This window comes from Podarcis raffonei, chromosome 9 (assembly GCF_027172205.1).
Source record: "Podarcis raffonei isolate rPodRaf1 chromosome 9, rPodRaf1.pri, whole genome shotgun sequence".
In the NCBI taxonomy this organism is placed as follows: Eukaryota; Metazoa; Chordata; class Lepidosauria; order Squamata; family Lacertidae; genus Podarcis; species Podarcis raffonei.
The window spans coordinates 10,151,487-10,168,300 of NC_070610.1; the positions used below are offsets into that span (position 1 = coordinate 10,151,487).

The 16,814-nt window shown below is 44.8% G+C and overlaps 1 protein-coding gene across 4 annotated transcripts in view; it reads right to left on the minus strand.

Annotated features, from left to right (window-relative positions):
• FAM184B (family with sequence similarity 184 member B) overlaps positions 1-16,814 on the minus strand; it is a 77,887-nt gene extending 61,073 nt beyond the window's left edge. For 3 of the 4 annotated variants that reach the window (XM_053402769.1, XM_053402768.1, XM_053402767.1), the window contains exon 1: positions 16,061-16,814. In XM_053402769.1, the coding sequence (XP_053258744.1) occupies positions 16,061-16,201 (141 nt within the window). In that variant the 5' untranslated portion in view covers positions 16,202-16,814. The remainder of the gene's footprint in view (positions 1-16,060) is intronic. The other variant, XM_053402766.1, reaches the window with a different exon arrangement.

Below are 16,814 nucleotides of genomic sequence, written 5' to 3' on the forward strand. Positions count from 1 at the left end.
GAAAATGGGATCAGTTTCGATCTGACCTGAACACCTTCTGATTATGCACCATGTCAAATGCAGCCCATTGGCCATGTCAAGTAAGTAACTCACCTCCTGGAAGTCACAAACCTCCTGGTCTTGCTACCTGCAACCACATGGACTTTCTTGACCTCGAGATGAATCGATGGGGAAAGCTTCATCTACTGAATATCTGCCTACATGTTCAGACTGCTCTTAAAGGCGCAGCCCATAACCACAGTGGTTGATGTTCATTTACTAGCTTGTCAGCAATTACACAAATTCACATTAAAGCTTTATAAATAATCTTTAAACTTCTGCAGATTCCATACATTTTCCCTGCCTGTTCTGGATCTATATACACAGCAGGAAGAGATGCAGTAAAACATTTTCAGCCTTCCAAAATGTAACTGTTGTCTTGAGTTTTCTGTTGCAAGTGCCTGGATTGTTCTTTAAATATAGTTGGAGAGACTGGAGCTCAGATGCCAGCTTTGTGTGCTTTTGGTGGCCCTTTATAAAAATGACATCCTCTACTGTAATTAAAACAACAACAACCTAATTTCACTTTGTCTCTTCTTTTAGCCAAAAAATTTTACTGGATTTTTCTTTCTTTCTTTTCACCCCACTTATCTAAGATTACATGGCCTGGCATTCCTGAGATGCACAAAGCTCAGGTTTTACTTCCAACATTGTTCTACTGGTCACACAAGGGGATAATCACAAAAGGAATAAAAAGTAGGGCAACAGAATGTCTGTCCTGTGAAATATATAGATGCATTAAACCAGGGGTCAGCAAACTTTTTCAGCAGGGGGCCCTCAGACCTTGTGGGGGGCTGGACTATATTTTTTTTGGGTGGGGGGGGGAGGAATAAACTAATTCCTATGCCCCACAAATAACCCAGAGATGCATTTTAAATGAAAGCACACATTCTACTCAGGTAAAAACACGCTGATTCCCGGACCATCTGCGGGCCGGATTTAGAAGGCGATTGGGCTGGATTGGACTGCCCATTTAAGGGATAGTGAAGGCTGGAATTGGAAGCAGATTTTACCATGATATCAGGAAGGTCTGCTTTGCTAGCCCAGAGATGGAAAAAATAAAAGAGTCCCTACCAGAAAGGAATGGCAAGCTAAACTGATGGGACTATGCCAAAATGGCAAGGCTGACTGGAAAGCTCAGGAACCAAGAGGACGAAAAAGAATAGGATTTTTAAAAATTTTATTTAGGAGACCACTGTAAGCAGATGTAAACATGAGCAGAATTTTAATCTCACTTGTAATGTAACAAATACTATAGATAATATGGATGGATGCAAAATATAGATCAGGCATCCTCAAACTCGGCCCTCCAGATGTTTTGGGACTACAATTCCCATCACCCCTGACCACTGGTCCACTTAGCTAGGGATGATGGGAGTTGTAGTCCCAAAACATCAGGAGGGCCGAGTTTGGGGATACCTGAAATAGATTATTTCCAGCCCCAGAAGGAGTGCAGGCAGCATTCACACAACACACCTAAACACTGCAGGCAACACACTAACATGTCACTACACACAGTTTGGAAAGCTGTGCTATCCTTTTCGCTGAGCCTCTCATCAACTTTTGTGACGTAGGTATGCCATAGACACCCATGGGGAGGTCAGATGAAAAAAGAGGATTGTGTTCTACCCTGAAATAGGTTGTGTAGAAGAAGGAATTCTATGCATCTTTTCTATACAAGTAAAGCTTCAGGCGCTCTCGTCATCCTGTCACTCTGAGCGCATCATAGTTGAGTGGGGATTTGAACATGAGCCAATCTAGTCCAACACGCCCTTTCCTTTCTGCCTCTTTTTGTATGAAGAAACCATTAATGAGGATACTCACAGGAAGCTGATGAATGGCTGATGTTGAAGGTAAAGGTAAAGGTAAAGGGACCCCTGACCATTAGGTCCAGTCGTGACCAACTCTGGGGTTGCAGCGCTCATCTTGCTTTATTGGCCAAGGGAGCCGGCATTTGTCCGCAGACAGCTTCCAGGTCATGTGGCCAGCATGACTAAGCCGCTTCTGGCGAACCAGAGCCGCACATGGAAACGCCGTTTACCTTCCTGCCGCAGCGGTACCTATTTATCTACTGGCACTTTGACATGCTTTCGAACTGCTAGGTTGTCAGGAGCAGGGACCGAGCAATGGGAGCTCACCCCATTGCAGGGATTCGAACCGCAGACCTTCTGATTGGCAAGTCCTAGGCTCTGTGGTTTAGACCACAGCGCCACCTGTGTCCCTCATGGCTGAAGTTTGAGGCAGGGAAAGGAAGATCTCCCAGTTAGAGACAGCAGTATTCCAGATATGTCCGAGAAATTCCAGGCATATTGAGGCATCTGATCAAAGCCTGTATTTTTGATCAAGGTTGTATTTTAAAATGAGCTTAAATTCATAAATGTTTCATGCCAGGCAGGACACCAGCTGCCAGCTCTGGGATGGGGGCCCCCTCTGGTTTATGGCAGTCATAAAAAAAGGCTGAGAGCAAGGTCACTGACCCTACATATTACAAGAATACAATTAAGCTGTAAAAGCGGTTAAATTAAGAGTTGGTAAATAGTAAGGTTTATTGTTTATCAGATAGTAATACCATTTGGCCTCTCATCATACAAAGAGCCATATTTGCCTAAAGGTCAAAAGGCTAAGCATCTGGCTGGCAAGAAGGGGAGTATTTTGGGAAGCCTTTTTAAAGCTGTTTCTTTTTAAACTGAGTTCTTCTTTTTACTCTGCAAAGGTTTCTTTTTCTTTTAAGAAGTTTTTATGATATTCTGTTGTCTGAATGCAGTAGGCAAAGGAAAGTGAGAAATGTTAGATTCTTATGTTAGATTATTATTTCATTGATGCTGCGTGTGAAAAGGTGAACAAAAGATCTGTTCAGATAAAAATAGCCACCATCTGTTTTAGCCATCTGCTCTATTTTAGAATGAAGGGGGCAAAGGTGATCTGGTAATTAAGGTGCCTTGTCGAGGCTAATGGCTACTTGTTTGCCATTTATAAATAGAAGGAAATATAGCTCTTTGTCTCCCATAAAAGGTAATAGGAAATGGGTGTATCTTTTATGATTGGTTCTAGCAAACAGCCAATAGGAATTTCAACCAGGCTGATTGGACAGAGGCAGCCAAAGGAGGAGCAAGGGGGCTGGGTTAAGGAAATATAAGTGCTGGCCATAATGGCAGGAGGGCAGGCCAGAGCTTGGTAACCATATACCACTGTGCCTCTCATTTATTTGTCTGACAAATAAATTATTATTTTAATTTCTCTATTGCTGCGTTGAATATTTCATTCCAGCTAAGCGTTAACCACAAGCAGGGTGCTACAATATGGCAACCCTAGTCTTAAGAGTACAAAAAATGGAAGTCTCTCTGCTGACCTTTCTAAAAGAAGATTCTACCTCACATATCTTGGTGAGACTTCAGCTTTTAGTGTTCTTGTGCTCAAAAGTGAAATGACAAAATACCTGCAGAAAGGATTGCAAACTTTACTAATTTAATTCTCTATTTCCTGTATAATTAACTGAACAAAAGTGGTCCACGAAGCAAAGCAGAAATGTATCGGATACCATAAACCTGATTTATAAGGGTAACTGAAGGCTCTAAGTGTAATTGCAGGAGCCTTTTGAAAGATCAATATACTACAATATAGTAAATGATGTGAAAGCACTTTTGGAGGATCCTAGAAGAGAACCAATGCCAGATGATTTCCTATTTATTTTTACTCATCCCTTTAGTCAGAACAAAAGAATTCTTAGGGAAGCTCTCAAACCTTTTTGTATGATGAACTAAACATGTATTGATAATCATTTGTTGTCCTACACACCAGCAAAATAAATATGTGGAAATTTAAGGTTTGGGAGATGGACATGTTAACTTCACTGAAAGTTCAGTTTGAAGAGGAAATGGCTGATTAGAATTACCTCCATAAAAGAGGCAACTGAAATATTTTGCATTGTTTTTTGTTCTAAAGAATAAGTAATCCCACTCCAAGGAACCAGGTTGGTTAACAATACAGAGAAATCATTGATTAGAGAAATTGTAACTAATTTCAAGCACTGGAAATGAAGTTTTTACAGTGCTCTTTCAACAGTGTTAATTGATTATTGCTTTTGTTGTACTGTTGTATATCTTACTGTTTTAATTTACACCGTAAACTGCTCTCAGCTAAACATTATGAAGTGGCGTTTAAATTTCTTAAGTAAATAAAACTTGGTGTACTTCTGGACTGTCTTTTTTGAGGGTGAGATTCAATCACATATTGGCAAATTTAGATTGCTGCTTTCAGGCACAAATTATTAAATACTGCGTCTTGATGAGTTTTCTCCAAAACAAGCTTTGATCTGGATTGGAAAAAAATAATGACCTAGTTGCATTTTAAGCCAGCGTTGTGTACGCAGCCCATGTGTGGAAAGAATTGTGGCCTTGGAAGGCAATCCTGCATTATACTGACCATAGCTGTCAACTTTTCCCTTTTCTTGCGAGGAATCCTATTCGGAATAAGGGAATTTCCCTTTAAAAAGGGGAAACATTGACAGCTATGATACTGACGGACCTGGAAATAACATTCAGTGAGATAAACAAATTGTATTTTCAAATAAATGGGCTTAGGATGTAAGGGCATGGATACTTAAAAGATGGATTTGCACAACAAATGGAAGAACTTGACATTTTCACGATTATTCTAGACCAAAGGGAAATCAAAAATGTAAATGATGCGCGGCTTGGTTTTCTATGTTTGTGACCTAAACTCACCAAGTGTTATGCAAAGGAGATTAGTTGTGATCTGTGGTCCTTGGTGCACTTTGCCGAATTGGGGTGCCAAGCTTTTGGTTAGCTTTTCAAGCGCAGCATGTGAAGTTTGACACGCAACTTCCTCTAAGCACAATAAAAACCGATAATCTCATTATCCATGTACTGGTTTCTCTAATGGGTCCATAAATTATGTATTCCAAAGAATCAAGGAAATTCAGAGCTCAGGAGAAAGGCAAAGATAACTTGCTTTTGAGATTCAGTTCATCTAGGAAACACACAGCCTGCTGCTTCAAGCTTCATTAGCTCCCTTATTTGTCCGCTCCTCATTCGAAACAGCTGCACGCGCAGAGACTTCTGCTGCTAGGCCCTGTCTGTGCATGGATATTGCCAGCACACTTGTCTTCTCTCTAATCTCTGCCTGCTCTGCGTCTCTGTCTCCGCTTTCCACCACTTTCCTCTGCTACCGTATTTTTCGCTCTATAGGACGCACTTTTCCCCCTCCAAAAATTAAGGGGAAATGTGTGTGCGTCCTATGGAGCGAATGCAGGCTCCTTGGCTTCAGCGATAGCAATGCAAAGCCTCCGAAGCGCAGAGGGAGCACTCCCTCCGCGCTCCTTGGCTTCACGCTGCTTTCGCTGAAGCCTGGAGAGCGAGAGGGGTCGGTGCGCACCAATCCCTCTCACTCTCCAGGCTTCAGGGATAGCTGCCTGAAGGGTTCCTTTTGCTGAAGCCGGGAGAGCAAGACTCTCCTGGCTTCAGCAGAGAAGGGAGAGCTGCACAGCGCCCCTTCAGCCAAGTGGGAGGAGAAATGTAAGGGGCTCCATTTCTCCTGTCGCTTCGCTGAAGGGGCACTGAGCAAAGAGGGGGAGAATTTTTTTTCTTGTTCTCCCCCTCTAAAACAAGGTGCGTCCTATAGTTGGGTGCGTCCTATAGAGCGAAAAATACAGTATTTACTCAGGGTCAAAACAGGTGTGGCATGAAACGTGTGAATGCATGGAAGGTGTCTTGTCTTGGACTTGTAGTGTCGGGTTTAACCCTCTGCGCCACCCACCATGTTCTACATTGGGTCAACCACCCTTCTTCTCTCCCTCTCCAGAAGCACCAGTGACCTGCAGTGCTGGGAAGCTAGGAGAGCGATGGCGCCCACCTGTGCTTCCTCACAGCCACTACTGTGATGACATATGGGTTATTGGACTGTATCACCACTGAAGCAGTCAAATACAACATTTCCTGTTGCCCAGAGTGGACACACAGGGGAATGTTGCTCCAGACACGGAGAACTTCCTTTCATTCCTGCTCTGGAACATCCGCCCCCTGTGTGTGGCCAAGTAGATGGGCGTGACCCTGGCAGACCCTATAAAAGGGCTAGTCACGCAGCCATCTTCTTCTTTTGCCATCCTCCTCTCTGCTGGCTCTTAGCCAGCAGCACATGGATCATCCTTACAGAGGATGGAAGTCACAGGGTAGAAAGTCTGAGGCCCGGCTCAGACTTCTTTTCTCTACAAATGAAACTGTAACCACAAGATTAAAGCCTGCCTTCAGAATACGGTGTTAAAAGGTAAAGGTAAAGGGGCCCCTGACCATTACATCCAGTCGTGGCCGACTTTGGGGTTGCGGCGCTCATCTCGCTTTATTGGCCGAGAGAGCCAGCGTACAGCTTCCGGGTCATGTGGCCAGCATGACTAAGCCGCTTCTGGCGAACCAGAGCAGTGCACGGAAACGCCATTTACTTTCCCGCCGGAGCGGTACCTATTTATCTACTTGCACTTTGACATGCTTCGCCACTCACGCATGCGCACAAGCGCCAAATCGCACCACGCACCTGCGCAGATACAGCGCTTCAGATTGCGCTTTTTTCCTGTTGCAATGGGCCTCCAGAATGGATCCCATTCACAACCAGAGGTACCACTGTAATTTCTTGGAGCTGCCCTGGTCCTGAAATCTGCCCTGGAGTAGGTTAAAAATCCCTACTGCCACAGGGAGGCCCAGCAAGGCCCTCCACCATCATAGATATATATCATGATATATCAAGATATTTAGCTAGTGATATATCGTGAGGTTGAAAACCGGCTATTGCCCAGCCCCAATTTCCACTACTGATTACCGGTATATTGTGCTACTGCACTGATAGCTTTACGTGTTAACCAACTTATTCCTGAAAATTGCAGGGTGGGTGGGTGGGTGGGTTTCCTTTAGAAGTTTTAGCTTTCCTTGCTTGCTGACAACAGTTTTATGTGTTTTGGCAGTTGGACAGATGGTTGTTCACAGAAGGTGGCACAGTTCTACTGAATGAGTCTTGGGCAGATGGAGGTATAGGAGTAGCAGACAAGGGAAAGGAGATCTAAATTGGGGTGGGCATTGGGATACTGCAAATTAATTAATAAAGCTGCAAGCATGAGGAGCACCTGTCTCCCAATAAACACCTGCCTGGAAGTGCCACTAGATATTATGGGCAGGGAGCTCTGGTTTAACACATTTCCTACTCTCTTCCCCGGTGCCCTGCTTAGCAGTTTGCTGGCTTTTGATATTTGCACTTGAGGATGGGCCAAAGAGACAGAAGAGGGATTCTGTTAGTCTCACACACCATGCAGTACAGTGGTACCTCAGGTTATATACGCTTCAGGTTACATACGCTTCAGGTTACAGACTCCGCTAACCCAGAAATAGTGCTTTGGGTTAAGAACTTTGCTTCAGGATGAGAACAGAAATTGTGCTCCGGAGGCGCGACAGCAGCAGGAGGCCCCATTAGCTAAAGTGGTGCTTCAGGTTAAGAACAGTTTCAGGTTAAGTACGGACCTCCGGAACGAATTAAGTACTTAACCCGAGGTACCACTGTAGTCTCCTTGCCTGAGGCTGGGACTTACTGTTTCAGGGCAGTTCAACATCCATGCTCTTCAACTAAGCTACATTTTACTGCCTGTGCAACCTTTCTGACTAGTGTATGGAAAAGCACATGAACCTGACCTTTGGAGTGTTTGTAAGTAAACCATCTTTTAACTTATCAAATGTGTGGTCTTTTCCTATGCTGGGGGAGAAAGGAAACTTTGGAAGGAGCTTGGAAAGGCATATTCTAAAGGTCTAACAGCCGGACTTCCGGGTTGGCGCCATTGTTTAATGGCGGATTCCCTCCGAGCTCCGGAGGGAATCGGCTCCGTAGCGTCTGGCTCTGCCCGCTGCGGCGAAGCGGAGACCCTTAAAATCACAGGCGCGGATGCCTGTGAACACAGAGACTCGGCGGGCACCATTTGCGCCCCCCCAATCCGCGACGGAGCCTTTTTAAAGGCTTCGGAACGGAGGCAGGGTGAGGCGTGGTGCTGAGAGTACTCCCTCGCCTACGGAGTGAAGCCGCAAGCCATTGACAGAGAGCGCCAACTTCTTCCAAGACCGATTGGACTCCAAAACATAAACCCGTGAGTAATACGGAGATTGGAACTTTAAAAATTTCTAATTCTGGATTTGGAACGAGCGGGAAGGGGCTAAAAAGGAAGTCCACCCCCCCCCTTTGTAAACAATTTAAAGCAAAGGACTGGGCAGCTAAGGTCGAGAGAATCTGTTTCTTGTTTTTCAATGAAAGATCCTGACTTCACGGTTTTGACACTATAAGAAGATTTACTGGAGGATAAAAAGAATTTTGGGAGCTGAAATTTCACCCCCCCCCCGAGACCCGGGAACGTCCTATGAGAAAGCCTGTTGCATTGAAGATTTTGACAGCTGTCAAGTGAGCTGTTAGTCAGCTAGTTGTCAGCTGGAAAAAGAGAACATTGTTTCTACCGTTTTTGCTGGTTTACTTGGTATAACTTGTTGAAAATAAGGAGGGCTGATACAAAATAACTGGACTTTTGGTCTTGAGTTGAAAGGAACATTAAGGATCTAAAATCCCCCTAGAGGGGTAATAGGGACATTACATCACAAAAATGGTTGGAGTATGTAAATTCCAAGCAGAATTGGACAGAGCACTCGTTCTCTTGGGAAACTTGCAAGATGAATACAATGCTTTGTCTACAAATGTATCACTACTATACTGGACAGTAAACAACAGTTTAGAGCCTGATAAGGACTTGAAACAGGAAGCCTGTTCAATTGAACAAATAAATGAAACTGAAAGTGTAGATATGATGGAGCAATATGCTGTTTTTGAAGAAAATGAAGGAGGAGCAGGAGATTTGCAGGAGTTAAAGGAGAGTTACAATATGAGGCCTGACATGATGATAAAAAAGGACAATAAAAACTGGATGTGGAAAGCCTGGTCTGAATGGGAGTTTGGAAAATGGAGAGATCCCCTTTGGAGGAGATCTGAAGACCTGAGGATTACAAATTTGTTGAAGGTGAAAGCTGGAGCTTTGGGGACATTTGGATTTGAAAGAAATTTGAAACAAGAGTTGGAGCACCCCATAGGCTTTGCTTTTAAGTATGGAGGACTGGCTGGAAGCAATATGGATTCTGTTGGGCCGGAGCCCCTCCGAGACTTGGGGCTTAACATCAAGGACTATCAAAGAGACCGGCAGAAAGGAACTGAGAGAGATACAAGGGCCTCGGACGTGAGATCTCCAGGCTAAATTAATAACATAAAGACTGATGGATATTGGTTGGGGACTGGAACCGGGAAAAGGGTGGGTGGAGGTTGGGAATCCAAAGGGTACATAAGGATAATTTGCTTTTTATATTTTGTTAATGGTAAGGAAATTGGGTAAATCGTGGAAGGGAAATTTTGGTCGACTTTAGGAAAAAGGTTTAAGAATAATTAATGGGGTATAAGTATTGATGTGTGATATTAATAGGGTAAAACGGGTTTTTTTTTTCTCTTTTTAAATTAATTGAAAATAAGGTTGTTAAAAATAAATTGAGGAAATGGAAAAAAGAAGTAAAGCAAAACAATAGTATGTTAGAACAAATGTTTAAGTTAAGGTAAAGAAATAAGTTAAGGACTTGCTGAACTGACAATTTAAATTGGAATACAAGAAGGGGAGGTGTGAGGAGGTCTGAGAAATAAGGTTAAGAATAATAAGTATCAGAAACTTTATGTGTTTTTTCTATTTTTTGTTTAGTTTTGAATACTATGTACTTTTGTGGTTTTTTTTGGTTCGTTTATTTTTTGTTTTTGTCTGTTGTGTGTTTCTTGAAAATGCTAATAAATATTTTTTTTTAAAAAATAAAGGTCTAACAGCCTATATTTCCATGCTTTGCTTTGATGCCTATTTTGTGGGTTTTAAATTTCTGGTGGAGTTCTCACCAAAGAGTACTTGCACAGAACTTGGATCTTGGCATCCAGGAATTATGCTTTCTATACTTCGTTTTGCACCAGCACTATGTTGACAAAGAAATGTTATCACATGGGAAATCTCAGCAAGGTGAAGGCTAAAAAAATGCTGCAACAAAGAGTTTTGATTACTCTAGAATAAATTGTGGTGGGCATGGCATTGCTGTTTCAGATGTGACTGCCTTTCTATGTGTGGTTGCTGCTGCTGCTGCTGTTGTTCCCTTTAAAGCTGCTGTGGTCGTGAAGAGGGCTCTAATTTGGATCAGGGCCATAGCTGTCAACGTTTCCCCTTTTTAAAGGGAAATTCCTTTATTCCGAATAGGATTCCTTGCAAGAAAAGGGAAAAGTTGACAGCTGTGATCAGGGCAAGGGTGCCCTACCTGTCTCAACCCTACTCAGCCTTCAGTGCCAAGATTTTGTTCCTCCATAACAAAAAATGTGCTTTTAGCTAAATTTATACACACACTCATCCTGATGGAAGCATTGAGTTAGGCTATCTGCTTCCAAACTCGCCTTATAGTCTAGTGAACGAGGATGCAGGTTTATAATGAAATTAATACTTCACCCGGCCAATCTGACATCCTTTAAAATATCCCATCGGTAGTTATTAATAGCTGTCACTGATCCTGTGTGACATTTTCCTCCCATGGAATCTCAAGGGCCTTTACAGATATCCTAGCAAAATGCCTAGCAGGTGGGGTTTTTACAGAGGGAAGGCTTGCATAGTGGAAGGATCCTACGAAGTACATTGCAGTTCTGCACAACCTACATTGAAGGACACATTGCCTTCCTTTTGGGGATCTCTCTCAGCAGGTATCCAGGCAATCGAGTATCAGGGAAGCAGGAAGTTTCCCTCCCAAATGCATTCCTTAAAGTTTCATTGGGATGTGGGTGGCGCTGTGGATTAAAACACAGAGCTTAGGACTTGCCGATTAGAAGGTCAGCGGTTCTAATCCCCGCGACGGGGTGAGCTCCCATTGCTCGGTCCCTGCTCCTGCCACCCTAGCAGTTCGAAAGCACATCAAAGTGCAAGTAGATAAAAAGGTACCGTTCTGGCGGGAAGGTAAACGGCGTTTCCGTGTGCTGCTCTGGTTCACCAGAAGCGGCTTAGTCATGCTGGCCACATGACCCAGAAGCTGTACGCCGGCTCCCTCAGACAATAAAGCGAGATGAGCGCAGCAACCCCAGAGTCGGCCACGACTGGACCTAATGGTCAGGGGTCCCTTTACCTTTAAGGTTTCATTGAGAGTGTCTGCTTGGGCAAAATGCTTCCTTGAAATGTGACAATTCCTCTTGTTCTGTGTTCCTCCTGCCGGGTAGCTACTAGGGAAATGGACTTTTCAGTGGTGGCACCCTGGCTACCTAATGTCTTCCCAGAAGAGGCTTTGCAGGTGCCTAGCCAGGCGCCATTTTGGCACCAGGTGAAAAGCTGCTTTAAAAAAACAAACGAACCAGGCATTTTAATCTCTGGTACCTTTAATCTATTTTATCTTTGCCAAATGTTTTTTAAATTGTGTTTATGATCTATTCTGTTTGTTTTATTGTATGGTTTACTTGTTTTTAACTTTAAGAAGACAAGAAGAATCCTTCTGGATCAGACCAAGGCCTACTAGTCCACCATTTTATTTCCTACAGTGGCCAACTAGATGCCTCTCCCACAACACATCTGGCCTGTCCCACTAGTGATATTTTTCTAGAAAAAGAGGTGCCAAAACTCACAATGAACGCCTGCCATGTTGGCGCCCACCTGAGAGGTGCCAGAACTGAGTTCTGGTGAGTTCCGGCTAAAGAAAAAGCCCTGATTTTAACCTGTTTTAGTATTTTAACTTCTGTTTTTCTTGTTTTATCTTCTTGTATACAGTTTTAGGCTTGTTTGTTTTTTATGCAATAAAAATATGAATTACTGCACTTACTCACTGGTGCTGGCAACAAAAAGAACCCAGTAGTTATCACTCATATTCATTCTGACCTGGGTTGTGCCATGAGTGAGCACAGTGGGTCTAAGTACATGCGTGTCACTTGTTGTGGGTGATGTTGACAAGGGGCTTAGAGGGGTTTGACTGACCTGTTTGCTTGAATCTTGCCAGCCATGTCTGCTTACATCTTGCTGCCTCTGATCATCCAAACCAGGGAACTATGGTCCCCAGTTTTAATCCCAAATAGGGTCTGAAGTTGTCTTCATAGTGTGCCTTGGTATCCTGGCTTGTTCTGAAGCTGATAGCCATACATTCCCAGTTCAGATGAAACATGAAACTGTGATTAGAGGCTTCCTAGTTTAACCTAGGACTTTCCGATCAGAAGGTCAGCGGTTCGAATCCCCGCGACGGGGTGAGCTCCCGTTGCCCGGTCCCAGCTCCTGCCAACCTAGCAGTTTGAAAGCACGTCAAAGTGCAAGTAGATAAATAGGTACCGCTCTGGTGGGAAGGTAAACGGCGTTTCCGTGCACTGCTCTGGTTTCGTCAGAAGCAGCTTAGTCATGCTGGCCACATGACCCAGAAAAACTGTCTGTGGACAAACGTCGGCTCCCTCGGCCAGTAAAGCGAGATGAGTGCCGCAACCCCAGAGTCATTTGTGACTGTACTTAAGTGTTAGGGGTCCTTTACCTTTAAAGGTAAAGGGACCCCTGACTATTAGGTCCAGTCATGGCTGACTCTGGGGTTGTGGCGCTCATCTCGCTTTATTGGCTGAGGGAGCCGGCGTACAGCTTCCGGGTCATGTGGCCAGCATGACTAAGCTGCTTCTGGTGAACCAGAGCAGTGCACGGAAACACCGTTTACCTTCCCGACGGAGCGGTACCTATTTATCTACTTGCACTTTGACGTGCTTTCAAACTGCTAGGTGGGTAGGAGCAGGGCCTGAGCAACGGGAGCTCACCCATCGCTGGGATTTGAACCGCCAACCTTCTGATCAGCAGGTCCTAGGCTCTGTGGTTTAAGCCACAGCACCACTCGTGTCCCTTTACCTTTAGTTTAACCACAGCATGTGGTGAATGGGCTGCATGGTGGGCAAAAGGCCACACTTTCTAGGCGCTTTCTAGCTCTGTGTTTTAAAGCGCCATGTCCAGCTGCTTCCCTTGGAACAGTGATGTGTTCTTTACAGACCTATAAACTTTAACTAACCGTGTATTTGGCCATTTAGCTCATGTTTCCTGTAGAATCAAGGTTCATTCATGTGTGAAGTTTGTGCATCCATGCATATAGATGGAACTATTACAAAACACATACTTGGTCTTCGTATAAAACGTATAAAAACTCACTCGTGTATACATTTCTACGTACTGTGTATTATCCATGAACAAAACACATGGTTTGTCATTATTAAGGCATGAGTGAAAATCGCAAGCAGCAGATCGCAAAAGTATGCAATGTTCACATCCCTGAGCTGTAAACATCTAAATAGGGTTGTTGTTTTCGCTTTTGCATATTCATGACAAAATCTAAACTTAAGAATAGAGTTGCTTCTGTGGAAACTGGAACCTCCATTTTTGAGTGCGCACACATAAAAGCCTTCTGAAAATTACAGGTCACATACTACCTACAGACCATCAATAGTAAAAAGCTCCTTTTAAAACTGATCACAAGCAGCTAAATTATATGTTGTGTGTAATTAAATGTTGTGTAACATAACTGAAAACCTTCCTATGTTCCATCAATTGCAGAGTATGGGATATGGTTCTTAGGGTGTGGGGGAAAGTAACTAAGCAGGTATGAATATCAAAATGCCTACAAAAGTGTAACAATTTTTTAGTCCCATTTCTAGCACACCCAGACCAAAATGAGTACAGTCGTACCTTGGTTTTCAAACAGCTTAGTTCTCTAACGCTTTGGCTCCTGAATGCCGCAAACCCGGAAGTGACTGTTCCGGTTTGCCAACTATTTTTGGAAGCCGAACATCCGACAGGGCTTCCGTGGCTTCTGATTGGCTGCAGGACCTTCATGCAGCCAATCCGAAGCTGCTCTTTGGTTTCCAAATGTTTTGGAAGTCAAACAGACTTCCGGCACAGATTCCGTTCGACTTCCAAGATACAACTGTATTCAGGAAGGAAGTCAGAGCTATGTGGTATATAAAAACACTTGCTACAAGGTTGCTGTTAGCAAGATTGTGTATCCATGGCTGAATTAATTGACAGGTATGTTTTATTTTCTACTGAGATGAAGGGACAAGGTTTCAATGGCACCCATGTGGGATTTTTGGAGAGGAGATGGTATGGGATGAAAAGGTCAAACCACTCTTCCTTCATGCTGAAATCCTGATATTCATCCTCACAAATGCTATTTCTATTAAAATGCAAGAAGCCCAAGGGAATCTCAAATGGTAAATGTATCCTTCAGTCTGGTTCACTGAGCAGTTGAATTTCACTTACGGGAGTTAGAACCCACAAGTAAGCATAGAATTAAAGGATAGGCTGACAAAATATTTGAAATGTGCTGATCTTGTTCAGTTCCATATTCAGGCAGAAACTACCACCCACAAACCAGATCTATTAAGTTAATTAGCGTGGACTATAATCAAGCAATATTTTCCTAAGCAGAAACAGCAAGGCTAAGCAATTTTTTAAATTATTTTTTGGGGGAAATAGATAAATTTGAGGGGCAGTGCAAAAAAAGATAGAAAACACAATTTATTTTTTTTACAACTGATATATTCATTATACTTTGCATTGAGCTAGGAGATAAATAAAATGATGGGAGAGAGGAAGGCTATCCACTATAATATACTATAATATACTATATTAACTAACTATATTAACTATTGTGCAAAATCGAAATGAAACCGAAACAAGAGAAAATCCTGCTATTTTCGATTCTTAAGTTTTCTTCTCCATCACCACAAGATTCACTTCTTAATGTGCTTTACTGTGTTAGGCTGCAAGCATTGGGCCAATAAGAAGATACAGCTGCATCACTCCGCCTGTCCTGCTGCCCTCACCAAGCCTCTGAGAAGGCTCGCTGCTATCATCTGCCACCAGGGCTGGTCCAAGACATTTTGGCACCTGAGGCAACAACCCCCAAAATGGTGCCCCCTCACTGCCAGGAAGAAAGGGATGAGCAAATCTCTACATCAGGAACAAGTGGACAAGAAAGACTGATGTTGGGATCTGCTGCCCCTAGGGGTCCTGCCGCCTGAAGCAGTCACCTCACAGGGCCCCTTGGGTGGGCCGGCCTTGTGGCCACCTTGAAAACCTACTCCGTTGCTGCACCCTGAAACAGAATACAGTGGTACCTCGGGTTACAGATGCTTCAGGTTACAGATGCTTCAGGTTACAGACTCTGCTAACCCAGAAATATTACCTCGGGTTAAGGACTTTGCTTCAGGATGAGAACAGAAATCGTGCTCGGGCGGTGCAACAGCAGCGGGAGGCCCCATTGGCTAAAGTGGTGCTTCAGGTTAAGAACAGTTTCAGGTTAAGAACGGACCTCCGGAACGAATTAAGTACTTAACCTGAGGTACCACTGTATTTCTATTAAACATTCTATTTCCTCATTTGCGCCCTTATCCCGACTGAAAGGACAAGTACTCCGTTCTCTCCACTACAGCTACAGGTTTGCAGGCAACATCCAATATTAGCACTGCAAAAAAAGGAGAGCAAAACTTCCCTGGCGGTTTGTGGAAGATCGACTCCACCACGTCGTTAAAAGCACGTCGTTAATTTCATCATGCAACCTGCAAAAAAGCTGCTGCTTTTTTCCATTGTTTTAAATCGCTAGACTAGAGAGGATGGAGGCGGTCAGGCGTCCAAGACGGCCGACCTTTTCCATCCCAAGGGGGAAATCACAAGACTTGGAGAGAGTTGGGGGGGGTACCCTAGGGTCATCTAGTCCAACCCGCTGCCATGCAAGGATCTCTCTCTCTCTCTCGAACCCACGACCCTGCGATGGAGAGTCTCGCGCTCTACCGACGGAAACGAAAGTTTCTAGGCGTTTCCCTTCCTTGGGAGATGGGAAGAACGCGTAAACTTCTCCTTGCCTGCAGCAGCAGCTGCCAGCGACCCTCAACACACCCACCCACCCCGTATTGTATTGTATTTATTTATTTTTACCTTTGTGAGCTGGGCGATCTTCTTGCACATTTTCACCTGCAGGTCCGGGTCGCTTTCCTCCGACGCGCTGCGCGCAGGACGCGCTCCCGGAGCCCCGTTGCAAGTCCGGGGCTGGGGGATTTGGCTGGCGCCGGAAGCCATCGGGGAAATAATCTCTCCGCGTGCTGCGATCGCCTTGTCGTGCCACACACACACACACACACACAGCCTTTCCTCGCTAGCTAGAAAATAAAAGAAACACGGGGAGCCCTCAATTTACAATTGCGCCTCGCATGCCGGCTAAGCTTCCCTGCTGCGCCCGATCCACAACACAAGGAAGCCGCGCGCAAGGAGAAGGCGAGCACCCCACGCGCGCGCGCCCATCCACTCCTCCGCCCGTTGATCACGGCCCTCCCCTCTCGGCGAAGGGATCGGCCTCCGCCCCCGAGAGATGAGACCACGCGTGCGGGATGCTGCGCATTCCCTGGCGGAGACGCCGAGCCGCTTGCCCGCCCCCGGAGAAGAAGGAGCGGAAAAAGGATGCAGCCGCGCCGGATTAGACCCGGGAGACAGAGAGTGAGTGAGTTTGTCTGGCGCAGCGTCCCGCTTCGACGGTGACTGGGCGGAGACGTCCAGGGCGAGCCAGGATCCTGCCCACCCCGCTTGGGTTCCCAGCAGCACCCCTCCTTCAACGCCTCCGCGCGCCGAGGTTGCCCACGGCTCAGTGATGCACTCGCCTTTTCTGCCTCCTCGGAAGCTCCTGCGCAACTTCTGG